This window comes from Drosophila takahashii, chromosome X, assembly GCF_030179915.1.
Source record: "Drosophila takahashii strain IR98-3 E-12201 chromosome X, DtakHiC1v2, whole genome shotgun sequence".
Lineage (NCBI taxonomy): Eukaryota > Metazoa > Arthropoda > Insecta > Diptera > Drosophilidae > Drosophila > Drosophila takahashii.
The window spans coordinates 9,165,687-9,193,531 of NC_091683.1; the positions used below are offsets into that span (position 1 = coordinate 9,165,687).

General features: G+C 39.5%; 1 protein-coding gene across 6 annotated transcripts in view; it reads right to left on the minus strand.

The window, feature by feature from the left end:
• LOC108068075 (uncharacterized) overlaps positions 1 to 27,845 on the minus strand; it is a 36,394-nt gene that overhangs the window by 2,980 nt on the left and 5,569 nt on the right. For 2 of the 6 annotated variants that reach the window (XM_070218928.1, XM_017157473.3), the window contains exons 2-4: positions 11,362 to 11,788; positions 2,911 to 3,554; positions 365 to 2,444 (exon numbers count right to left, since the gene is read on the minus strand). In XM_070218928.1, coding sequence (XP_070075029.1) covers positions 365 to 2,444; positions 2,911 to 3,554 — 2,724 coding nt within the window. In that variant the 5' untranslated portion in view covers positions 11,362 to 11,788. Of the gene's footprint in view, positions 1 to 364; positions 2,445 to 2,910; positions 3,555 to 6,583; positions 6,846 to 6,942; positions 6,966 to 11,361; positions 11,789 to 18,778; positions 18,859 to 27,845 lie in introns of those variants that run through there. The other 4 variants (XM_070218927.1, XM_070218929.1, XM_070218931.1 and 1 more) reach the window with 4 other exon arrangements.

Consider the following 27,845-nt stretch of genomic DNA (forward strand, 5'->3'; position numbering starts at 1 on the left):
GAAATCACACGGAAAGTTTTATGGATTTATTTATTACTTTGTTATCTGTTCAAAACAGTATGAATTTTTGGTGTAGGTCCATTTTTGGCCAAGTTACAGCAAAAAAACCAAAATAAAAATTCCAATTTTTGTCAAAAACTGAAATCCCGAATTTTCAACAAAAAAAAAACAAAACGGGTTTTTTCGCTAAAACAAAGCAAATATTGATTTAAAGTATGGACTGTCATACCTTTCTGAACTCGTTTTTAAATTTCCAATCGATCGGCATTTAAACCTGGACATTTTATTTTTTGGACATTTTTCGCAAAAAATCCTTATAAAAAAACAATGGAAATATTGATCAAAATATGGATTTATGACTCACCTGGAATCGCCCCGGATGGGCTCCGACTGCCACTCCTCCTCCTGCTTCCTGGGGCGAGATGAGGTTGCTCCTGAGCAGCTGGCCCAGGGACGCCTCGTACTCCGCGTGCAGCTGCAGCTGGGCGGTCCTGGGCTTGGGCGTGATGTTGACCACCTCGGCGGCGGTGGCCACATCGTTTGCCGGACTCGGCGACGCCTTGTAGTGCTGCAGATGCTCCCGCTGATGGTGATGGTGGCCATATATCTGGTTACTCTGGCCATGATGATGCCGCTTGGGCGGCTTGGTGGCCAGGAAGTCGTCGATGACGTTGGACTTGATGGAGCCCGGCTGCCGCTTGGCCTCGAAGTACTCGTAGTAGATGGGGTTCGACTTGGAGAGCGGGGGATCTCGAGATCCCGAACCCGATCCCGGTTCCTCCGTGGAGCTGGGCACAAAGACCAGCTGGGGACGCGGCGTATAGTTGACGGGGTAAATGGGTATGGGCACTGCCACCGGAACGGGCACTCGCTCCACATACTGTTTCTGCCTCGGATGCGGCGGCAGATAGGTGATCCCATTGTACTTGGGCTTGTACGAGGTGCGAATGGGCAGCGGTGGTCGTGTGGTACTGGTAGTAGTAGTAGTAGTAGTAGTGCTAGAAGTAGTACTACTTGTAGAAGTAGTGCTTGTGGGTGGTTTCCTGGTGCTGCTGCCCTCCAGTCGACTGAAGTGATCCGGCGGCGGTGGCAGGACTATGCCGGGCACCAAGGGACCCGGTGGCACCGGATTCGAGTAGTTGGACTTGTAGACAAACGTGTAGGCTGGTGGATAGTAGAGTGAGGGATCGTCCTCGTCGAAATCGCTCAGATTCGTTTGGGAATCCCCGCCAGAAACTAGAGAGGCATTCAAGCCATTCAGCCCGTTGATCAGCCAGGGTCCCAAAAGCGGCGGCGATCTCAGCAACCCGCCTTTGGACGTCGTCTCGTTGGCGGGGTAGAGCAGCCAGGGGGCATAGGGCGCGGGATAAACATAGGAGGGGGATTCCTTGGCCTCCTTGGACTTAGCCGACGTAGCTGCTGCAGTCGCTCCCGTCCGGGCAACAGGATGCGATGCGAGATCTTCGCCGGCGCCGGCGCCCTGGTCGCTCTGGTGGTTGACCATCCCGGATAGCGTTGCATTGCCAGCCGCCGGACGGAGGATCTCGAGTTGATTATCTCGGATAAGCTGCAGCGGCCCATGCGGCTCGAGCTGCACGGGAAATGGAGGCGGCACAGCTGGATTGGCTGGCAACTTGATCTGCCTTCCCGGCGCATCGTAGTCATCGATGGCCGGCCAGGGCAGGCCACCACCCCCCGGCTGATTGTCATCGGTCTCCTCGTTGAGGGAGCCACCCTTGATCACCAGCAGGTGATCCTCGGCCAGCCAGATGTCCTCCTCGTTGAGGCCTCCATAGTTGCGCTCATTGTCCAGCGGAACCTCCGAGTTGCGGGCATAGCTCAGCACTCCCGGACGCTTGGGAACGCGACGGAAGAGCTCCCTTTCGATCAGTCCATACTTGCCGTCCCTCACCTGGTCGGCCAGCGTCTTCTTCTGGTCCTCCTTGGCTCCTCCTGGGGCCTTCTTGGCCGGCGCCTCCGCCTCCTTGCCCGAACCGGCGCTCAGCCGCAGGATCCCATTGTCCCAGTTGTCGTCGAAGTCATCCGGTTCGTTCAGCAGCGCCTCATCATCGTTGTCGTCGTCCTTAAAAGGATTCGGGGTATTGGAACTCGTCGGCGGCAGGGGAGTGGTGGATCTCGAGGTACTGGGCGGATTACTGAAGCGACTGGGGGCCACTGTGCTGCTCAATCTCGGCCTGATCGAGGGTTTGGCCAGTCGGTAGCTGCTGCTCGCCTTGCTCTTCAAAGGCGGCTGCCTCGTCGTCGTCGTCGTGGAGGAAGTGGAGGAAGTGGAACTGGAAGTGGAAGTGGAACTCCAACTGGCACTCGTCGAAGGATTATAACTAGACGAGGAGCTGTTGGCACTGACCGCCGACACCTCGTAGGTGGAGTGTCCCTGGGCATTGTGGATGTGACCGGCCACCAGGCGCTGGATCATTCGCGGCCTTGTAAAGACATTGGATTGGCAAGTAAATCAAGAGATCACAGAAGACTTCGGTGAACCGAAGACCGAACTGCCCTATAGATATTATAGATTAATTGGGAATTTTCTATTACCCAGAAAGTTATATTTTTTCTAATTTATTTTTCCTAACTATTTATGATTATTACTAATTACTAAATTATATTAAAAGAAAAACGCACAAGCATATATTATTGATTTTCTTGAGCTGGTTAATAAAATTATTTGACGTGGGGTAGACAGTTCTCAGGCTTTACAAATTCTGGGTTCCTCTTATACTGATCCTAACTCATATTTAAAAGGCATTAAATATTACACTTTTACTTACTAGGTGTCATGACTAAAAATCACAAAGATTGCAATGATATCAAGGTAAATCATGTGGCAAAAATCAAAATCTATCTATCCTAACTATCTTAATTGCCTTATAAAACGCTTATATCACTTACGTTTTCAGTGCGCCTCGACTGGAAGTGGTACCGCCACTGGAAGTGGAACTGGAACTGCCACTGGAACTGAAAGTGGGTGTTTGGGCGTGGTAGGGGGTGGCGGTGGGCGCTTGGGCGGACTGCCAACTCCGTCGAATGCTCGAATCGGGCGTATCGCGCGGTTGTCGTGGCCCCCTCACACTTCCACGATCCCTGGAAGATCTTCCAGCTGCTGGAGTTGCTCCTGTTGTTGTTGTTGTACTGGAAGTGCTGCTGCGACGTCGCTGCAGCAGCCTAGCAGCAGCAGTTGTTGTTGTGCTGACCGGCGGCAGAGGCGTCGCTGCGCTGCCACTGCGACCGCGACTGCGAATCGGGGTCACCGTCACCGTTATATCGATCGATTTCGTCGTGGGCGGACGACGCTGACGCGGTGCCCGCAACGTTGGCGCCTCTGTGCTGGTTGTGGATGCAGATACAGATGCCACGCCCCCCAGCCGCAGCCCCTCCCCCTGGAAGGCGACGCCTCTGCCGCGCTGTCGCGTCACTGTTGTTGTTGTTGTAGATGTTGTTGGTGTGGTTGTTGTTGGTGTTGGTGTCGCCGCCTTTGACAGCGCAGTCGACGCCAGCAGAGCTATCACTATCAAGTGCAAGGTTAACGATGCCATCTGAAAAAAATAATCAAAACAAAAAAGTTAAATAAGTGTTATTAAGTGGGAGGAAAGTAAACGATATTGAGAGAATTTAGTCAGCCATTTCAACGAAATTTACTAAGCTGAAATGGTTAGAATAATTGTTTCCACTAAATTCCAAATAAAAACGGGTCGTATGAGTAATTTTTTGAAAAATTATTTGCAATGCAAAATATTTAATATTAAATGGTGATAATATTATCTTTGTAAGATACATAAGATCTATAAAATGTTTTCTTTTCTTTTTTATCTCTAGAAAGATAGAATTGTATTTTGGCTTTATACAATCGGTGCTAAAACTTAAGTTTCTCAAAGATGATCAATAATAATAAGAAAATAACGCTGGATAAATAATAAAATATTTACCCAAGCCTGTAGCATAAAATATAATACAAAAAGTAAATAAAAATAGAACATCAAAATTTGAATTAATTACTTTATTTACCAAATCCCATTCATTCTCTTCAAATCCCTGCAAACAATAGTTCAAAGCTGGCTCATTCAGCCGTTAATCAATTGGAAGTAGCAAAAAATAAGCGAGAAATGGCCAAACCGCTCACAATCGTTTTTTTAGTTGTTGCGAGCGGTTAATTAGCATGAATGAGCAGATAACAATAGCAACAACATGCCGTAAAGTTTTGAGCACGCGTCGTTTGCAACAAACAAAACAAAACAAAAATCAAAAAAAAAAAAAGAAGACAAACGAAAAACACTGAAGTCAAAATCGTTTTTCCCGATGCACTTGAGCGCATCGTTGGGAAAAGAGAGAGGGTGCGATTTTCAGTTGTAAATACGTGAATTTTCAACCGTTCGATTGCATAATTAAAAATAGGAAAAGGCGAGAAAACCATGTTCACAACATAGGAAAATTAAATGAAGCTTCAAGGTAGAAGAAATCGTTTGTAATCCTTTTAATATATTTGTAATATTTTTATTAAATTATTATGATGAAATCCCTTTAACTATTTTATTATTTTAGAAATATTAGAAATCCTTTGAATATATTTGTAATATTTTAATTGAATCGTCATGATGAAGCCCCTGTAATTCCTTTATTAATATATAAATGTAAGAAAACCAAAAGCGAACCATTCTATTAAAGTGTACCTCCAATTAAACCTTTAAGACTTTAGGCTTTATGTCTATTTTTTACGCCACTTGAATGGCCGAGAGAACCTAGGCTTGTCCGCCCATCAATTTAATACAATTCAATCCAATTCGATGCCAAAGCGGCGGCCCGTCACTTTCGACGCCCCGAAAATGCCAAAAGCGAAATCAAGGACGGAGCTTTGAAGAAATCGAATCATAAATAACATTTTACTTTTGCTCTTTGTGTTTTGTTTTTTTTTATATTTTGTATTTTTCTCGACATTACTCATACGCGCCGTGGCTAATTGACCAAAAACGCGACAGGTTGAAGACTTTTTTCCCCCGTTTCTATATGTATAGATATATATATTTTTTTTATTGGCGCCCACAAGTGCAGGCGCCAAGCTTAAAGCATTTTTGTTGTTGGGCGCAGTTGCCAAACCCCGAAAAAAAAACAATGCAAAGTGCAATAAAACCAAAAAAAAACAACAAAAAATTGAAACAATCAAATGGAACGTGATTCGATTCAACAAAAAAAACAAAACAGACACTGTAACCGAAACCGAAGCCGAGTTTGAAACTAAAACTAAACCCCAAAAACTGGACTTGGACTGGACTTCGCTAGGAATGCGTTGTATCGTGTGCCTTGCGCCTGTCCACTGTCCACTGCGCTCCAGTTTCAGCCTTTATTTCGGCTTTACTTTAGCTTTTGCATTTGCTTTTATTTCTATTTTATTCGTAGAACCAGCAACGGCTGCCAAATTGTTGTTTGGCAATCAAAAACGAAGTTAAAACAAAAAGCCAGCGAAATGAATGCGGCTGGAAAAACAGCCGCTGTGAAATATCCTCAACTTAAAATTAATATTTTATACAAATTTCCATCACTTAAATATTCTTTACTACAGATCGTACCCTTCTGAAGGAGTAAACTTTAATTTGTTTATCTAAACAAATGGTTTTAATAATCAAAATAGTTTTAAAACGATTTTAACATGTAAAATATACATGTTGTATTATTATAAGTTTATATTCATTTAATAATATAAATAAACTATAAATTGTATTCAATTAGCCTGCTTATAAATATTCTATTAAATTTTAAAAAATGTCTAAATAATTATTATATTTTTTGTAACCCACCTAGCTCATAACTCAGTCAATATACTCCAGTTATATAGTTCGCTTTGGGCGTAGAGTATCATAAACAGTAAATAATGAAAACTGCTCGCGTGCGCAGTGGTCGGTGCCTAACGGTGCCTGTAGTGCCCGATCCACTGATCCCCCCGAAACCCCCAAAGCCCCTCAATCCCTCAGATAGCCGAACCCCGATCTCCGATCTGCGCCACCGCCAGAGGAGATTCGTCATAGAGGCGACCACGTTCCAGGCCAAGCCTTGGAGTCGCCGCCAGCCGACTCCACTCGGAGGCATTTTTCATAACCGCAACGAGGGTACTACAAAGTGGCTTCATTTTCAAATTCGGCCTTATTCGGCATATGATTATGGGGTTTCATTTAATAAAAATCATATTATTTTACTTAGGAAGGGTAAAAAAAAATTATAAAGAAAGGAAACCCTCATCACTCTTTTTTTATTGCTTAAATATTAGAATGCAAATATAAATAATATATGTAATAAAAAACAAAAATCACTAAAACTGATAGTCAATTTTAGAAAATGTGTAAAGAATCATTTAAAGGAAAATATAATATTATGATAGGTATATAGATTTGTTGTAAATATGTAAATAAATATATATCTTAAGCAATGAAAACTAATTAAATACTCTTGAAGTCCACAAAGCTCTGAATTCATCAAGTCATGTTGAAACTAAAAAAATATTCACAGGCTTCGTAATATTTTTATTAAATTTTTATTTTCTCAACAGCCATTTAAGAAACTTTAATTTGATACTCACTTCAAGGGTATCCCACTTCGGCTATACAAAAACAGCCTGCCTTTCTTATAAATTTTTTACTCGTAGGCTTTGTGCTTTTGAATGAAAGGCAACGTTGTTGTCTTTGGCTATTGGCAATAAATAATTCTTTGTTGTTGCTGCGCCTGTTGCTTTACTTAAATTTAATTAGTTTATTTGAAAGCAGTTTGGGGCGATGGTGTCATAGATTAAATTGGACTCAATTCATTTTTTTAGCCCGCTGTTCGTGTTTTTTTTTGCCCAACATTATCTAATTGTTCTTGTTATTTTTGAATTATATCTCAGACATTCCTTTGCTTGTTCTCAATTTAAAAAAGGAAATATACAGATATTTTACCAACTTTATTTCCGCAACACTTCGTAACGCGACACAATTCAAATGGTAACTGATTTCGGTTGTTTTGCGGGTGGCTGATATGATATGATATGAGAAGGGGTTTTTAGAATAAGTCAACGAACGCTGTGCTCTAATTAATAGCTGGCCAAAGAACAATAGAAGTAGCGGAGCAGGTCGAATGACAATAAGTCCCGAAATTAAATTTAAATGCTAATCAAAAATATGTGAAACTCATGTGGGGATTTTTGGAGCGGAGAAAGAAATTTTCCGTGGAATTGTGTAAGCCGGTAAAATGATTCGAATTATAGTTTTGTAACTCTGGTTTGGGCGTAACTGCCACACCGAATTGGAGTGAAGGTTAATCGCCGCTGGTCGATGATGGATAGGAATGGAAAGGTGCAATGGTCTGTGTATTGTAGCATTATATAGGTTTGAGTTATATCGAATTAGCTGTGCTTAAATAAAGCAGTAAAGTTTCTAGCTTAAAAAATAGATGGTAAAATATTATTTGTAATTTTTTATTTTTTAGGTTTTTTTTGAAAACTGCACCTGAGGCTCTGAGCCAAAATTAAAATCCGAATCGAGGTCCTAACATGGCGAAAAGTAAGTCACTCGGTTATCGCAGGCCAAAATCAGAGACAGGAAAATGCAAGGCAGCAGAAAAGCATAAAAATGAAAACCGCCACGAGGCGTCACTGTGGGGGCGAACTACCCTGGATATCGTGGACCCCTCGAGACCCCTCCAGACCCCCCGTCCTCCCCATCTCCGAAGTTGGGACATGCACTACAGGTTCCCCCAGCCGATCGTTCGGTTTGCATACATATATTTATTTTGCCGCCAAAGCAAAATATTTGTGCTGTTGTTTCACGTTGATACCTTTCGTTGAGCGCCGCTCGCAATGGTCTGGAATTTTAAATAAATGCGATTTAGTTGTGCAACAATTTGCCTTGCTTTACTTTTAACTTTTTCTTGGACGCCACTTGCTCTGTGAATTTATGGTAAATAATTAAAGTAACAAAAAAAGTGGCTTGTAGACAAGAGAATAACAAAAAGGCAACAAAATCAGGGGCAATGCAACTCCGAAATACCCCATAAATATTGGGATTTTTGAATGTTCGATAGCACAATGGTTGAAAACATTTTAATAGAATATCTAGCCCATTGTGATTAATTGCTCTTATCAATTTAATGCTATCTGTGGCATTTAGGTACAACATTTCGTTACTTATTGCTTTAGCTTAATAATTATGGCATTAGCTTATCTGCGGTATTTTGCATTAATTAATAAATTTAACCTTAACGGTCGCTTTGCAATTATTTGTTTAAAATACATCTGATTTTGTCTAGATTTTTTTTAATTTAAAATGATATTCCATATTAAATACTTATGTAACAGCTGATGATACCCCTCATTTATGCTGGGTATGTCGAGTGCCTGCTATTTCCTGACTTTGCGTAAGCTCTTAACCATTTTTTATGAAGTATTATCTTTGGTCTTTCGTTGGTTTCTGTTTATTGGCAACGAATATCAAGCGGCAGTCGGCGCATTAACCAACCCAAGACATCAGCTAGCTTTAAGTATGTTCACAGCTGTGTCCAAAATAATAGTCAAAAAAAAAATTGATAGAGAAATAAAAGAAAATTATATAGCAAACATTTTTTGATCTGTGAAATATTTTAATTATTTAAAAATAAGTTCAAACATCTAAATAAATTATACAAATCTAGGCACTTTAATATTTAAGAACTGTATACTTAAACCACAGAGAACACTATTTATTATAATTAAATTATTTATTATTTTTATTTATTATATCATATGGACGCTTTTCGGCTTTTCCCACTGCCCACAACTATTATTCTGAACCCGGCTGTGTGTATATGCATTTCATTCTGTATTCCGTCGGGTCTGGTGTGAAAGCGAGAGTCCGTCGTCGCTGTTATTATGGGTAAAGTTATGCTCGGCGCGTAACTGGGCCAGCAACAACAACGAGAAATGTTTACAAAATATTCATTGATTTAAAATGTGGTATTTCTGAGTTTCTTCGCGGAGAGGGGGTATTTTTTTTTATTATTATGTTTGCGGGTTGATTGATCAGGCTGCAGAGTGATGCAATTATGAGGGAGTCAGTTTTTTGTGTCTGTTACAATTTTAAGTGGAAACGCTGCGTATGCGTAATCTTGGCCAGACATTCCACGGATTGCGCATACGCCGCTTTGGACCGCAGCCCGAAATATGGGAGCCTCAGTTAGGCGGAATCTTGTGTCATTCGGATAGCAGTCGAAAATTGCAGTCGCAGCGCGAAACAGGCAATAAAAAATCACTTGATTAGAGGGGCAAATCGAAATTGGGGGATATAACTAGGGGAACTGGGAACTGGGCGTGGGAAGCGTGCAGCAAACGGCAAAGCCAACAACTTTATTATGCAAAGTGCCCAGAATGCCCCTCGTCGTAGTCGTCGTGGCTGGCCATTCCCCCGATTCACCCCTCCCCCCACTTCCCATTCCCATCATGACTTTGTCCTAATGACAAGCTGCCTACTTAGCTCGCCTATAAACTTATGTATTTGCATGTAGTTTACGAACTCTAGTTCCCACTTATAAAGCCGTTCGATTCGTGTGCCAGCAGTTCAAGCGAAAAGGGCGGCAGCATTTGTTTCGATTTCTATGTTATGGGAACAGAATCTCGATAAATGGTTTCATTTTGGTCGTAAATGGTGGTATTGGGTACACAAAAGAAAAAGCCGGGTCCAAATCGATGTACGTACCGTAAATTAATTGTTTTTATCATGAAATACTGATAAAATTGATATTCAATAATGTCATTATCCCAGTCTTTTCCTCTTTTCGGCCTGTCTTATTGATGTGACACCGGTGACCACAAATGTTCCCACCTGAAACCGCGAAATGAATCACGTAGTTTTGAGCGAGCTCCCCCTAAAAATCGAATTGCCCGCGGGGCCGAGACGACATGCAACACATATTGCATGTTGCACGTTGCATGTTGCTGGTTGCTGGTCGGTCGGCTTGGCCGGTGATTGACACCTTTTAACTACCGTGACGCAATGGGGCGACAACAGACGGGCTTTGGCAGCCGAGTGACACATTTCCACAGGTTTTTCAGCCGCCCCACCGACCACCCACCCACTGGCTTTTCCTTTTCCCATGGGGAAACTCGTACGCGAATTTCGTACCGAATTTTCACCCGATAATCTATAATTATAATTGCCACTCACCGGCGGCTCAGTTCAGTTCAGCAAAAGCAAAAGCCAATGAAAATTGCCCAACCGCACTTATGCAACGTCGATCTGGAATGGATCGGATTGGATCAATCGACTATATGGCCACGCCCCGATCTCCACCTCGATCTCGAGGGCCTCCCGCCGAGCAGTGTGTTGCGCGATTTAGTTTTTAGTTAGCATAATTCGCTCTCTAATTGTCAACGACGGGCGAAGAATGCGGTTTCCACACAGCAAAAAATGGTAAAAAACAAAAAGTCTATGTTTGTTTACTCAGAAAAAAAATCTTAACCAATATAAAACTGAAGACAAAAAAACAGTCAGTAGCAAAAATCACCCAGAACGGATTTACATAAAAATCTAAAAAAAATAGCATAAATTCGAAAATTATTTCAAATATATGTCTATACATTTTTTAGAATTTCCTTCTTATTAAAATATATATTTGTTATTTATTTATGGGATTTTTATTTAAAAAAACAATGCGTTTCTCTCAAAATAATTTCCAATATATTTCCATAAATTATTTTAGAATTTGTATTCTTAAAAAATATCTTAATTTGTATAACTAAATAAAAATAATTTAATAACAATTAACTTGCGTTTCTCTCAGTGCATCCCCTTGGCTGTCATTGTCAACACACTTTTTCTGCAATGCGGTTCGGTTCCCATTTCCAATTACAAAAGCCAGCTACACCCACCGTCGTCAGGTTGGGACGCAACATGATCGACTAATTACTATATATGAATATATCGCCAGTGGAACCTATCAAAAGGCGATCATGTCGTATGAGGGACAACCAGTGCGATAAAATCTAAGCAGGAAACTTATGGGAGAACGAAATGGGGATTGAAAAATGGGATTGGCTCTATTGGATCTATGAAAGTTGGAATTATGAATGTTTGTGGCAAGAATGTATCATTAGTTACAGTTAACAGCCAATAATGAAGTCGTAGAACATGACAATTCATTCACTGATATTATTAATTAGCTGGTGTTAAAGTAACATTAATCTTAACTTATATCCTGCACTCGAAAATATCTCCTAGTCCGCCAATTCTGGCATTTAATTCTTGATGGCCAAAGGTTAATGCATTTCCGTTTCCGCAGGCCAAGTGTTTTTATTTCCACCTCTAATTTCCTTTTGGAAACTTGGTCTTTAAATTGTTTTGTGCAACTCACCTTTGGGTCTTGAGATATCACAGAATGGTTTTTGTGCCTAAGAAAACGGCGACACTTGCTGTTTGCTGTTTTGCTGTTGTTGCTCTGGTTGTTCTTGAATATTGTTCTTATTTCTGGGGTTTCTTGTTTTGGTGTGAACCAAAAGATTTCCAGCAATTTTCTGGCTATTTTTGCGCTTGGCCTTTGTGCTTTTCGCTCTTTGCGTTTTGAGTTTTGAGTTTTGCTCCACTTGGATCTCGTAGAGCCGGGAGTTATTTACGCTACTTTTTTATGATTTTCGCAAATTACTTTTCGTTGGGCAACTTTTGGTGTTGTTTATGGTTGTTGTTGCTGCTGCTGTTGCTGTTGTTATTGTTGCTGTTGCTGCTGGACATATTTCCGTTGGCAGCAACAACATGACGCGGCGTTCTGACCGTCAATCAACGAACTGCAAGAGGTTAGAGAAATAGAAGGTAATTATTATCGAATAAAAACAAGCAATAGATATGAAACTTTGTCGATAGATAAAGCTTGATGTAACCAAAAAAGTCCCAGAGTTTCAAGTAGTTATAATTATGAAATAATATCTAAATATTTGTTGATTCAAAAATTGACCACAAAATGCAATCAATTCAATCCACTGATTTTAAACTCATTCACAAATCTCTGGCATACGTATACGTAATTTAAGAGCAACAAGAATGGTAATGAAATCACGCTGCTGGCACAAAAAACCAATCCCAAGCGTAATTGCGTTTTTAATTAGGGGATTTATAAGCGGAGGTTCAGCGGGTTCTACGATTTCCACAACATTTCCACAGGCGAAAGGCGGAAATGGATAGTTTTATTTTCGCTTTTTTTGGCTTTGGATGCAACAAACACCTGGCGACTGTCACCATCCATTTGGATGAGTGTCCATCCGCTGCCTTCCGTTCCACTAATTGCCGCATTGAGAGAAGAAATGACAAATAAGCCACAATATATTCCACAGTACATCAAAATTACATTAGGCCAACCGTGTGAGTTGCCGAGCACCGACTGCTGACCCATTTACCATTTATCGAGTGCTGACCGTCGCCAGTTGACTGTGATGTGTTAATTAGTCAAATGTTGGTCAACACTTGGCGCTGTTTGACTTGCGTTTCAAGTGGACTTTGCATCTGAAAAGGGGCGGAGGTACTTTGAAAAACATTTGCGACCTGCTTAAACGGATTACTCTTGGGATTTATCAATGACAAATTGTTAACACACTTGTTTGTTCAATTTTTTAAACAATTTTGGTATCTCTACAAAGTACATGAGCGCATGGCACATTTCTGGTAACTATAAGCATAGATAAAATATAAGTAATATTTTCCTCCCATTTATTATTTTATTTAAATAAACGAAGGGTATTCAAATACATTCAAGATACTATACTTTAGCTTTCCTATCAACTCCTCGCAAATGGGCAATCAATCTCACGTAATATTCCTCCCTTCAGCTTCGCCTCATTTCCTTTGCATTATTTCTCAGTTTATTGGGATTTTGCAATATTATTTCTGGCATCTGCCGGCCTTTTCCTGCGTGCAGTGCTTTTGTATGCCAGGCACAAAAATGCCAGGCAAAAAACGAAAAGGAAAACCAAAACCAAAAATCGAAGCAAAATCGGTAAAAATGATTTAATAAGTCGCCGGACAGGCAAAAAAAAAAACCACTGGCAACCGGATATCGGAGTCGAAGTTGAAGTTGGAACTGAGTAAATGTTTTGCAATTTCCCTAAGATTTCCATGAGTCGGCTGGTATCCGTATCTGTATCTGTATCTGTGGTTATTCGCAGATACAAATAAATATTCGCAACTGTGTGGCATGTTGCAAGCATGAACATGTGCGTGTGCCACACGATCGGCGGTTCCTCAATTAAACAGCACTTGCATACACAATTTTATTTGTTTTTACCATCGATCGTTAAGCTCCCGAAAATTAAGTCCAGCCAGAGCCGATTAATGGTTAAGCGTTTTAATGCCCCCACTCGAAGTGTTGATCATCATGAGAGCAGCAAGTGGACACCAAACAAGGCACACCGAAAAAAATATATGATAGATAATATTTAATCCCTAATTATATAAATTAAAATACGTCTTTAATAAATCATAAAATATATGTGAAATATTCTGTATTTTTTCAATATATCTATTTATTCTATATTAGCAAATAATAATATATTTTTAATAGCTTTATTTGAAGTTTTATCTGCAATATCTTTCCTAAATAAATACCTCAAAATTGTTTTTCGTGCACGAAACACCGAACACCGGCGGACAAAAAGCACTTGATTTACGAGTTCCGTCCGCAGAAGCTGCAACTTGCAGTCGTGAATATGGATGTGGATGTGGATGTGGATGCCACTTGACTCATTTGCCGCACTCATCCACTCATCGAATTCATTCATTACGGGACAGCCGCTCTGCCGCCAATAATTGTTATTTTATTGTTTAATCGCCGACAACGTCGACGGTCGCTTTGATTTTCGCCGTCGCCGTCGATTTGCCCCCTGAATAATAGAGTTGTTTTTTCGAGCCGCGAACGGAAGGCATAACGATGGGGATTCGATTCGATCATGATTCGTTTGTCCGACCAAGTACTATCCCCTTTATCTCTTCTCGTTCCCCAATAGCCATGGATTTCGATCTCGTTTTTATGGCGTTTGATTGTTACAAGGTTTCCGCTTGCCACCTACTCCCCATCAAGGTCGAGTTAATTGGATCGGAAAAGTATCTGGCATTTTCGGAATTCATATTTACCATTACTATGACACTTAAATGGGTTTTTCAGATTTAAAACGAGGACGGAAGCTAACTTCGGCAAGCCGAAGTTTTAATACCCTTGCAGATTTTACGAATTAAAACTTGACTAGACTAGCAACATGCATTAATAAACAACAAAATATTTTATAATTGAAAAAATAAAATTTTAAAATTTTTCACCCTATTGTTCCTATGGGAGCTATAGGATATAGACGCCCGATCGGCACGCGCGTTTACCCTAATGAAGGTACGCACAAAAAAATACGATTTGGAAAGTTTCATGGGAATAGCTAATATTTTGCGCGAAATATCCTGAAAAACGTAAAATTTTGACCGATTTCACCCTATTGTTCCTATGGGAGCTATAAGATATAGACGTCCGATCGGCACGCGCTTTTACCCTGATCAAGGTACGCACAAAAAAATACGATTTGGAAAGATTCATTCCAATAGCTCTTACACTGAGCGAAATATCTTCATTTTTGTGAAAGCTATATCCGATTGTTCCTATGGGAGCTATAGGATATAGACGTCCGATCGGGTCGGCTTTCAAACTTGATCTGCGTACACATGTTTTAGGACGACTGTGAAAGTTTCAAGGCGCTAGCTTTTAAACTGAGCTCGCAAACGGTATTGAAACAGACATACAGACGGACAGACGGACAGACGGACAGACGGACAGACGGACAGACGGACAGACGGTCAGACGGACAGACGGACAGACGGACAGACGGACAGACGGACATGGCTATATCGACTCCCCTATTGATCCTGATCAAGAATATATATACTTTATGGGGTCGGAAACGTCTCCTTCACTGCGTTACAAACTTCTGACCAAAATTATAATACCCTCTGCAAGGGTATAAAAATGTCATTTTGTTCATGAAAATGCTTAAAACTTAAAACTTCAAAATTAACATTTCACTAAACTTTATACATACTCTTGCTTTTCCTCTAAAAACCTAAAAATTTCCCACAGCTTACAAACAGAAGGGATCTATGATTAATGACAATTAGAATAAGTAGTCCGTTTAGCAGCACTGATATTATGGCGTAGCCCCCTTTAAATTAATAAGCACCTCCTTTCAGATTCCCAGCAGAGGTAAGAGCCCAAACTAGAATATACCCCCAGTGATTATGCAAATGGGCAAACGGGTAATGAGCGGCATCCCATCTCGCGGCTTTTGTGGGTCGACAATTGTCGGTTCGCTCTTACTAATTCGGTTTAATTAAGGCGTTGCGGCGTTAATGAACCGTAAAACAAAGACCGGGCCAAAAGAGCCAGCACAGTGGGCCTAATAGCTTATTTTTCTTTTTTTTTCCAGCGAGTGAAAGAAGGGCAAGAGTCAAGACGCTAAAAACAAACGGCCAACTTTCCCGCTGTCAACAATGGGCAGCCGGCTGTCAGGTGGGCGTGGCCCTCGAGCTGTTCACATGTGTCTGTTTTCGAGTGCCTACTGTCTACTGTCTGCCGCCGCTAATGACAATGACTCCCCTCCCCAGTGGGTAAAAGTGGCGAGCGGCCAGAGAAATCCTCCAATTCGGATTCGCGCAGAGCTGTGAAAGCTGCGAAAAGCGAGTGACTTTGGCCCTAGAATAAAGTTGTTATTATTGTTGCATGCACAGGGAAGAGGGGACCGCAAACGATCTAGAAAGTGACGGAAAGTTTTCACACTTTGGCATGAATTTTATGAAAGTTCATAGCTATTGTTTTGGGTGTGTAGGAAAGTTAAGGAAAATAATAAATAAAAACTAAAAATTAAACTAAATAATAAATCTGTTCATTTAATTTTACTAAAAGTTTATCGCTTAATTCGTTGGATTATAAATAAAATAAAATGTTGTAACCTTAAGTTTATTTTTTAGATTTTTTTGTTTCAAGTTCGTTGCCTAAGTCTTTTGATTTTACATATATTCTTGCAAAAGTTCGGTCCGTTCTACGGTCTAGAATTTTGTGCTGATTCAGCGGCTTGAGCTTAAGACACCCTTCTAAAATTGTGAAAGGAACCAATGACAGATCATAACACTCGCACCGAATGTTATTTTTTTCGCTCCCCGGCTGTTTTGTCTTCAAGCGAAATCAACCCACACGATTAAACATTAAATAAGCTAACGCACTAACGGGCTGCGACATGATCATTATGCAGATTTATGACTTCAACACTTGCAACTGATAGTGCGGCCAGCCCCCTTCTGCCACCCCCCCCCCCCTGCAGCCCCTTCACCTACGCCCCTGACCATTTCGTTGTTAACAAAGTTGTTTGTTTATGAGGCGCTTGGCTTGAATTATGGCTGGAAATTAACAACAATTTAGCGGCTCAGACTTGTCGCCAGCTTCCACAGCCATTAGCAACGACACTTGCCCAGATCGGATCGGTTCGGTTTGGATCGGCTCCGATAAGTACCGGGTTATATACGCGCATATATACGATCTTTGGATCGTAGCATATGCTGATGCTGGGCCCATATCTATTTGGGCCCCAAGTGGGCGTATCGAATTGCCTTTAATTAATCATTTTGTCATAGTACTCAGCTCTAATTAAATTCAATTTCAATTTCAAGAATCGATCACTTGGCCCGTCGTCAGGTTGAAAAATGGTTATTAAACTATTGCGAAATCTCGTCTGGGGCCAAGCGCTCTAATTGGTTTTACTTTACTCTTTTACTGCCTTATAATGTCCCCGATAACTGTTTAATTGCCAAACGTTAACAAGGAACCCACTGAAAGCGACAACGACAACGAAAACGAAAACTCTGAAAAATTGTTGCATGCAACTTTGTATTTTCGGTTTGTAGCCAAGGCATCGCAGCCTTATCGACGGGGGGCGTGGCACCAGGGGCGTTACAATCTGTCGGTTGGCAAAATGTTTGTTTAAACTGCACTTTGGCAGCCAACGAAATGGAAACACCAAAGGTTACCGTGGGGCCAGGCATTTAAAAAATATAAGAATTATCATTAAAAAACTGCAAAACCATTTTAGATTTTCATAAATAAATTATTTGAATTTTTTAAGAATAAAAAAATTTATTGCTGAGATTTTATAATTTTATTTTATATGCTACAAATACTATTTTAATATTTTTAATTTCTTTCAGGAATATATAAAATATAAATATAAAACTTACTAAAGTTTACATTTATGACATGTCTCTTGGTCACTGTTTTATTGCGTGCGTGAGATAGTAAATCTCTCACTACCTCCCTGCCCCTATATCATTATATTTGCTACACAGAAATAAAGTCTGAAAATGTTTTAAGATCTATATTTTAAATATCGAATGTTTTGCATTTTTCGATATTTATATTTACTACTTCCCTTCGAAACATCGATATTACGGAATTGATATTGTGAAAATCCAAAGTTTAGCTTTTTGATACGATCTTTTTTCGTTATAGAGAAAATATTGAAAATTCGATAATTTGTAAGCTCTACTATTGAATGGCTATTATTTCTTCAAGTATTTTTCTCAGCATGCTAGATGGCATGTGTGTCGATTGCAATTAACTAGCTGGAAATATGACCGGGCCAAGAACCAGACCAACCCCCTCCCCTTTCCATCTCCCCCCCCCCCTGCCTCTCCCCTTTGACCCGTTGGCTTTGTGCTTTGCATTTGTCGCTTGTCGCTCGTCTGGTTTATTGCACTTTTGGCAGCTAATATTTATTAACCATAATTATCGGTTGCCGCCGGCCATTCTAACTGTACACGATCTTTTGGGCACGGCTTCCGGGCCAACAGACTAGAGACCAGCTTGCCTTAATTGCCAACAAAAGGCAGCAGTAGTAGTAACAACAGCAGCAGCAGCAGCAACATCATGCAAATTACTTGACTTGGCTCTCTGGATCGAGTGGGCTGGCAAAACTCAATTCAAATTGATAGATGGGCCGAGGTGAGGACAGGCCACTATTGTGGCTGCACAGCAAAAATACAACAAAAAATCGCCGACTCATCTTTCACCACAAATCCATTTCCCAGACGTGGAAAAGCGGCACGGAAATTATGAGGCGCTTTTCTTTTTGGCATTGAATGAAAATGCGAAGGTAGCCAAAGTGAATGTCTGATTTCGATGTTGATGTTGCCACTTGCCACCGTTGGTGTTGCTGGTTGCCAGTTGCTAGTTGCTACTGTTGCCCACCTGCAACAAGCGAAATCTTTTGGCCGGAAGCATCGACAAATTTGCACTAAATGGCGCCACGGCACGCGCATCATCATCATCAACATAATCATCGTCTTTTGGCCATTCAACAGATTATACTAATGGTTTTATTATTTTTTTTTTTGCGATTCCTCGCGTTTCGTGATTTAATTTTTTTTCCAACTGGCTTGAGGGTTTTTTTCTTTCATCGTTGCCCAAATTAAAAGGCGCTCGTTGGAAAATTTAAAAAAAAAGTACCAAATTGATAGATAAACCGAATTAATGGGCAGATAATAAACGAGTATTAAAGTGCCCAAAAAAAGTTATATTTGTGTACCCCTATGGTAAGATAGACGAGCGTTGAAGAGGTAAACATTGCGGCAATCATTTTGTGGCCTCAATAAATAAATTTTAAAAATTGGTATTTTTTAAAAAATGTTAAAATAAAAAAAGTAATAAAATAAATATAAAAAAAAATAAGTTTGTTTAAACACATAGTAATTTAAAAACTTACTTAAATGCTCTTCATAATTGGTTAACACTCATGCCGATAAAATATATATATAACGAAGTCCGGAAAGTTGATGGATGTTTCTAAAAAGATAGTAAAATACAGAACAAATTTAAATAACAATTATTTAAGAACACTCGTTTACAAACAATTTAAGTAGTAAAAATTACAACAGAGATATAAAATTGTTTGCCATTTCCCACTCAGAATTTTCCAACTGAGAAATTCGAATGGAGGAAAACAAAAGACTTAGGACACAAACTTGCGAGTTATTTAGGCTTACGCGCAATTGAAATGACAAATGCCACAATGCATTTATACCAAGATGACGCAAGTGGCAAAACAGACAGTCAGACCCCCTTCTTGGCCAGAGTTTTAACCACTCGGTCTGGTTTTTTTGGTCCCTCTATAATTTACCTGGTATGCGTGCGCGTTCAATGCATTTTTCCTTTATTTCTCTGCTCGGCGGCACGATAATTTTCATTTTTTGCACCGCTGCCACTGCAGTTTGTTGCCTGCCAATAAAAGTCTTTGTCAACGGTTTTGTTGCTGTAATCAAGTCACACGCATGCGCAACGAAGTCAGCAATTTCAAATATTTCTGCGCGCTCTGGGCTGGCACTCTTCATTTGCATTTAATTCCAGCGAAAGAAATAAAACATATATTTCCATTTCCACTTGGGACACCCCGCCCCCTCCAACCGACTGATGGATAATTAAATCGCATTTAATTGCCCTCGGCCGTAATAAAAACAATGTGTGGCAATTGTGAGAACCCACAGAAGCCATTGACATATGGCATCGGCATCGACAATACGGAATATGGAATACGGAATATCTCAACGATTGCAAAACATATTGCCAACCATTTGTCCAACCTGATATTGTTCGGGCTGAGTTATTTGCCTTTGCCGGCGCACAAGACAAACGATATGCATTCATTGCTTATGACAGCAATGAATATTGCCATATTCCAATGGCCCTTGAAGTGGATTGCAGATCGGAAACGGGGGGCTCTCCACAATGGTTTTCTGCCCAGAATATTGTTGATTTATATCATTTTCTGGACGGCAAACCAATTTAAAGCCTCCTTGGATTTATAATGGTATTTTCAGGTCATATTTTTGGCGTCTCTGGGGTTAATTTTTTAATTTGTAGTATTTTCACACCAGCAGAAATAATCAGATTAAAATAAAATTTATTAACTATTCTTGGGTAGTTAAAAAATATTATGTTTTGATATTTAATAATTAAATAATTATTTTAAAAAACCTCTATATTTAAAGTAATTTAAACCTTAAATAAAATATATAAAAATAACTTAATTATTATGTATATGCCAAATTTAGCTTGAATTTATAATAACATATCATATAGACATTTGACAAACCCACAAATTTCCCAAGGGCTTTTCCATTTTCATTGTCAACCCCGCTAAGCGGCTACTTATCGCATTTAATTGTGATTATAATTCGTCTGTTTATGGCGGGGACCAGAGCTGCAATTAGCCGCCAGTTGATTAACAATAATTGCGATGTGAAACACTTTAAAATGCCATAAAAGAGACTTATGAGCAGCATGCCAAACGGAGTTGGTGGGGGGCTTTTATTGGTGTTACAGAGATCGCTGAGATCGCAGAGAATGCCCCACATTTGGTCAGACCCCCAAAAGTGGTCGAAAACCCGAAAACCGAAAAAATGTGTCTGTTCAACAGGATGCAATCAATGTCATCCGACATGAACAGCCGGCGATATAATTAAGACGAGAATGCCGAATAATTGATGCCAATTGATTGGACAGGAAGCGCATAAATTGAAACGCAGCCAATCGAAGAATCGGACAATTGTCAATCGAAGGAAAAAACGAGGGCATAGAACTTATGACAGCTTCATTTCAGGAAAATGGAAAAAACATTGGAAATACATATACAGATGGCGATCCGATCTTATCGCTGGACATGCGACAAGTTGATCGATCGATGGGACCACACATCGGCGACGGCTTGTCGAACCTATCGTTATCGATTGGCAATCGCCACGATTCGGACAGTCGACATGTGCCCAATAAATCGAACATTGACAGACACAACACTTGGGCGGTAGTTGGGTATAAATTATCTTTTCATTTTCAGCCTCCATAATTTTTCATACATTTTTTTGTTAGTCCAAACGGTTTCCTTATTTGCTGCGCCAGATAAATTAAGATATTGCTAACATAATTATGATCTCAAGTTGGAGGGGGGAAAAACCGAATGGAAGAAAGTAATGAAAAGCGGGCAAACACCGAATGATGAATGTGCCTAGATAAATTCAGCGAATTATTAAGTGAAAGAAATTTTATTAAAGCCAAAATGTGCCCGCAAATAAAGCTTAATAGTGGATGAAATGATAGAGTGCTTAAACGCCTAGACAAAGTGGTTTTAACTGGTGTGTGCCTAACGATAATACGCGGTTTTTCCAGTCTTTATTATTATTTTTGAAATGCCCAAGGAGATTATAAACCAATTTAAGACACGACTTTCTTTTAGTTTGCTTTTACTTTTCTTTAATTTTTTTTTATTTTTGGTGTAAGACCATTTTTGGCCAAGTTACAGCAAAAATACAAAAAGGAGAAATCCATATTTTTGTCAAAAACCAAAATTGCAAATTTTCCACAAAAAATATTTCGTTTTTTTGCTGACAAAAAGGAAATATTGATCCAAATTTGGATTGTCATACCTTTCTTAAATCGTTATTAAATTTAAAATCGATTGGCATTTAAACCTGGACATTTTATTTTTTTGACATTTTTCGCAAAAAATCATGAGGTACCCCCTTATAAAAAAATTTAAAATTTGCAAAAATTTTATTTTAACAAGATCATTCGGAAAGTGTCATGGATTTATTTATTATTTTGTTACCTGCTCAAAACAGTATGTATTTTTGGTGTAGGACCATTTTTGGCCAAGTTACAGCAAAAATACAAAAAGAAAAAATATATTATATTTTTGTACAAGAACCAAAATTGCGAATTTAAAAAAAAAAACAAAGCAATTTTTTTGCTGAAATAATATAATATATAATAGAAATATTTATCCAAATTTATATTGTCATACCTTTCTGAACTCGTTTTTAAATTTCCAATCAATTGGCATTTAAGTCTAAAAATTTTTAAATTGTCACTTTGCAAAAATTTATGATAAAATTCAATTGATCAAAAAATAAATTTTCTGGAAAGTCGTGGGGATTGTTAGTTTAGGTTGCTAACTACTGAAAACAGTCGGACTTTTAGCTGTGGGCCTCGAGTTGTTCAAGTTACGACAGGAAAATCGCAATAAAAGGATATTTTTTCTTCTATCAAAATAAAGATGAAATGCCTTGTTAAGCTCGTAATTTAATTCCCAATCGATTAACATACAATATATTTTCATGGATTGCCTTGGTCTGTAGGCTCCTCCAATCCGTGAATCATTCTGGTCTTGGTGCCCCCTCCAGATATTTGCATTTTACAGATCGTCTGACAACGGGGAGCGTTCGCCGATCTGCACTGGCATATATATATCATATATATGTGGCCGGTCGCACATAAATATTTGCTTATGGTAACCTTGGGTGCGTGGCCCAAACCCGTTACGACCGGACGGGCATTATCTCGCTTTGGGTGCGCATTTTCCGAGACTTGCCTGCGGGGCATAATTGGGTTTTAATTGATACCAAAACGAAAATGAAAAACCCCACAAAAGGCGGCCGAACTCAAATCAGAGCCGCACAAAAATATCGAAAGTCTCGAAGTCTGCATGCAAATTCTAGCAAAGGGAAGTGATTAATTTTGACGTTGCGGAGGCTTGGCTTAGTTTTTAGCTTCGATTTTTTCTGTTCCAGCCAAATATCACATCACATATCATATCGAATTACCGAGCGGCCTTAACAACACAATTAAGACCCGTTTACATTTTTGGTTTGGTTTTTATTTCCATTTTTCCCTCGGCCAATTGAATTGGCCTAATGAGTGCAACGAATCTGACAGCATGGATATCTATGGATATATGGTCATATGTGGTGGCCCATTCGGATCTGTCGATGCAGCTAATCCGCGGCCGCTGATTGTTCATTCCGAAAAATAGAAATATGTGAAAGGGCCGTCGCCGCGTTGTCAACGAATTGCGATTCGAATACACAAATATAGCCACGCCGATATGCAGATCGACGCTTTTATAGCCACGGACTACAAATCATTGAGTCACGCCTATGAAATTTACATAAATATGAGCATTCAAAATAAAAGAAAGAAAAACGTTTGAGCCCGGCAAAGGAATCTCGCCCAGCAATGCATGCTAAATGCTCTGCGACTAAGAAAAGGCATTTATGAAAACAATTCCAATTAATTTTCAAAGGAAAAACGCCAGTAGAAATCATTTAACAATTAAGAACAAAATATTTATGAAATAGAAATATATAAAAAAAATATTTTAAAAAAATTAAAATAAAAAAGTAAAGAGAAATTTAAACTGGTTTTGAAAAATTACCCATCTGCTTACCATAAAAATGAAAAAAAAAGATGTATAGAATTATTAACTGAAGAAATATTGGAAAATTTAAAAAAAAATATCCAAATTGCTCACCATAATCAATGGACACCCAAACTTGGTTAGGGTAAGCAAAATGCAATTCATCAGCTGGCAATAAGCATAAAGCCATAAAACCATCGACTGACTTAATGGAGTCGTTTGAGCGACAAAATTGTTTAGTGCAGCTGAAAAAAAGACGAAAAAAAAACAGAATTGAAAGCCCCCTTCGCTGCCCCTTGATTGAGCCACGCCCCTGGCATTTTTTCACGGGGGGCAAGAAAACTAAAAGAAGCGGAGGCAGAAAAAATGCTAAAGTTCGTTTCTTAAGTCTTTCGTTTGACGGCGCTAAAGATTGCGCAAAAAACAAAAAGTGAAACAACTCCCGAAATCCCAGAAATCCAACTTCGTGCAACAACTTAAGCAGTTTACAAAAAATAAAGCCAGTAAATAATATGACCAGCGGCTGGAGGATAATTGTTTGGTTATCTGAAATAAGTTTTTTGGGTTTTTCTTTGGCTTTGTCTCGATTACTGCTCCAATTTAAAATATCGCAAAGAAGCCGAAACCAATCCCAAAATCGAATCGAATCGAATCAAATCAAAAAGTTGCCAAATGTTGCAGCAGTAATTATTGTTTCCAGGCAATATCGACGTGTGGGCGTGGCTAAATCAGCCTTAGAATGCGGTAGAGAAAGCAACAATAAGCAACAACAAGCGGCAGCAGCTAAAAAAAAGTAAACAAATTATCAAGTTGGGCAAAGTAAGGCAAACAAATTGGTGCCAAGGTTGCCGCGGGACAAACAAATAGGGTCCAAAGCCATAATTAGATCAAAAGTCATAATTTTTCTGTATTTTTTTTAGTTACCTTTTCGTTGCTGTAACAACAAACAAACAACCAGCCAACCAACCACAAAAGGTGCACAGAAAAAATACGCCAGGCAATAAAGAAGCAAAGCCAAAGCCGCGACCAAAAAAAATCACTTTAATTTGAGCGCATTTCATTTTGTCAAGTCGCTGGTCTGGCTTTTATAGAAAGAAGAAAAAAAATAAACAGCACACCAACAATAGAGCACGTTTTGTAGGGCGGTCAGCAAAAAAAAACACAAAAAACCAAAAAAAAAAAAAAGGAAAAATTCGTAGCCAATTTAAATGTCATTGCGCCATTTTGATCCCCACCCCCAACCCTTTCGCCTGTTTCCAGCTCTTAATTCGAAATTGAAAACCGAAAAGCACAAATCTTATCAATGGATTATCTACAACAGCGGAACAGCATCGGTCGAGGAGGTGGGTGGTGCTGGGCGGTGGGTTGAGAGGTCAGCGGTGGTCCATGGAGGCGTCAACTAGCCACTCACAAAGTGATTGGATCCCGATCGATTCGGCCAGATAAAATAAACAAAACCCAACCACCGGCGAGCCGCGATTCGAAAGTGAAAGCCACACAGAGCGAGGGTTCAGTGGTTCGGTGGTTCTGGGCTGGGTTGTGGGTCGAAAGGTGAAGCAAAGATGCAACAAGTGGAAAATAAAGCACAGAAATTATATAAGAAATACAATGCACTATGGTCCAAAAGTCGATTTTTTTGGCATAAACTCTAAAAATTGAGTCACAGACTTCAAACTTTACACATTCTGTTTTTTTACAAAGAATAGTATGCAAACAAATTTTTGAGTCTGTGCGACCACGCCCTCTTTTGCCTCCCATACAAGCAAATTCATAATACTACACTGTGTTATAAAATTTAACCTTTTTTTAAATACCTCGATGAAATCTTAAAAGTCCTATTTGCTTTAAATAATCAGCGCTCTAAATGTGCTCTCGAAAAAATTTTCACACCCAAGGATTCTAAAAAAAAGGACACTAAAGTTGGAAAAATTCTGTTTTTGGCAAACATTGAACCTATTTTGCAGACGAACGGATTTTTCGTATGTAATGTAACTCAACAAATTTAAAAAGTGCAACTCTGTATCTTTCAAACCCCACACTCACAATAATTTTTGTAATTTTTTTAACGGAATTATAAGCAAAGGAAGACATTTCCTTTTCTTTCTCTTACGAATGCTTAACAAGGAAGGATTCAAAATAACTACTTTTTTTAATTTATTTTTGATGTTTCATCATCTTTTAAGTGGTAATTGATAATTTTTACAGAAATGCAATCCGAAAAAAATTAAATTTTCGATTGTTGCTGCGCCAAATATCCTAGAGATCGCTACGAAGAAACTTTAAGGTCCCTGAATAGTGTGGAATTGCGTGAAAAGGGGGACGAACGGGGAAAAGGTGTTAATTAGCGCTGAAAAACGACATGTATATGTACAAACTGGCGTACTTAGTTTTTGTGGGCAGACGTCGGGTCGTTAGTTTTATCCCACTAAATACAGGGAACAAATATTAATTTTCTTAAAAAACACACATAAATTGGAAATTAAACACAGGTCGAACACTAAGATTACACATAAATGTACTATACACACTAAATATTACATACCTTGATCTTTCATTTCCATAATTTACTTAATTTAGTCGGGACAAAGAAGTTTTATTTTTTTACACAAACGTAAATAAATTATTATGGCGCAAATTTCTTAGTCCTAAGCAGCTGATCGATTGTGTACTTTTGAAAGCTCATAAAAAGCGTTAGTGTAGCTTTTAAAGCTTTTTTTTTTAAGTTTGTATATGTATGATCTATTAACTTTAAGAATTTAAAATAAAAAATACAAAACATTACCATAAAAATTTCGACTTTATGCCAAAAAATCGGCCGCTCGGACCATAGTGCAATGGATTAAAACAAAAATGTAGTACTAGAATATAATGAAAGCAATTTTTAAATAAAAAAAAAATAATATAATATAATATAAATTAAGTAATAAAAATAATATCACCAACATGTGTTCAATTTTTTAACAATCCTTGTATATTTCCCTGATTAAGTAGGAAAATAATAAAATGGTTTAGATGCTGATTAAATAATTACAGCTCTGCCGTTTCCAATTGTGACAGCCACCCTGATTAATTTCCAGCTAAATAACAATTTTACATCAAGCTGGCGCGCTTAATCTCCTTTAACCTCGGCACTTAATACCCTGAGGTATCAGAACCACCCGCTGCACCACCCTGCTCCACCCAACTTCTGACCCTGACCCAACCTTGCACCGTCAGTCAGCCGAGTGAATGCCTGGCAGCTCGCATTCGGATCTCCACTATCATCGAATCTTCTATCGGTGACACCACCGATCGATCGATCGATTGAACCGCCCTGACTCTGACTTGCACCACTGAACCACCGAACCGAACCAAAACCAAAACGAACCAAGCCACCGCGGGCAAATAGAGCATAGCCATGCCGAATGTTTGGCCAACTGTGTCTGCACAAAAATTTGAAAATGATACTTTGGTGCTCGAAAAAACTTAAAAATATATATTCGTATTCCAAGTTGATATTGAAAGATCAAAGTGCGTTAAGAATTCTACATCCGAGCTTCTTATGCATACTGAACAATCTTTAAAAATACATTTTAAAATGTTGTATTGTTTAAAGATTGTAAAGAAGAAATTATAAGATATTATAATTTTTTGTGATCTTAAAATTTTCAAAAAACCTTATTATTTACCTTAAGTTCTTGTTTCAAAAAGTAGCGATTGGAAATTTATTTCTGAGTAATTATCACGCGGGATGGTCAATGATGTGAGGCACCACCTCGACTTATGCAAATGTGGTGCGTCCTTCTAGCCGGCAACTTATATGCTGCGGTGGGGGTGGAGACTTCTCAACTTCTCAGCTTGACCCACGCCAGTTGGTATAGACTTAAATGCTATAGTTTTCGAAGCATGTGGCGCGAGGTCTTGACATTGTACCTTGAGCATTGTCATGATTTGTTGTCATCAGCGGCTTGCAAATGAAAAGCTGCCAAAGCAAATCAAATGGCAAACAGCAAATAGCAAACAGCAAACGGCTAAAAACTAATAGCAAATTGTTTTGCTTACTTGAAGGCATAGGCATGGCCATCCAGCATCGGAATCGGACGTCTCCACACCCAGTGGGCGTTACACATGTGGTGCACGGTGGTTGTTGCTCTACTTTTTGCTAGATATTTCTCACTCGTGAGTCATTTGTGGGCTGGAGAACTGATGGGAGAATTGACTGGGCCGAGGCGAGTGTTAATGTTTTGAAAATAAAAATAAAAATGAAAAGGAAAAACAAAGCCTGAGGGGCTATGAAAATGCAATTGCACAACAACCAAAATTGATAAACCGAATGACGCGCTTGAGTGGTTGTTGTTGCCCATGGTTGCGCCATGGAAATTCTTGCCAAGGTTCATTTAGCCGAACATGCCTTGCGCCTTGCTTTAATTAAACTTTTGCCCACTAAATGTTTTACTTTTCGAATCGTTGTTCGATGGCTTGGTGGTGCGGTGGTTTGGTGGTGCTGTGGTGTGGTGGTTTCGCCTGCGGTTACCCTTTGAAGTTGCCCAAAACGGGGTGCGAGCCATAAATGAGGCATCCCACCGCCAAACATATGTGGGTGGCT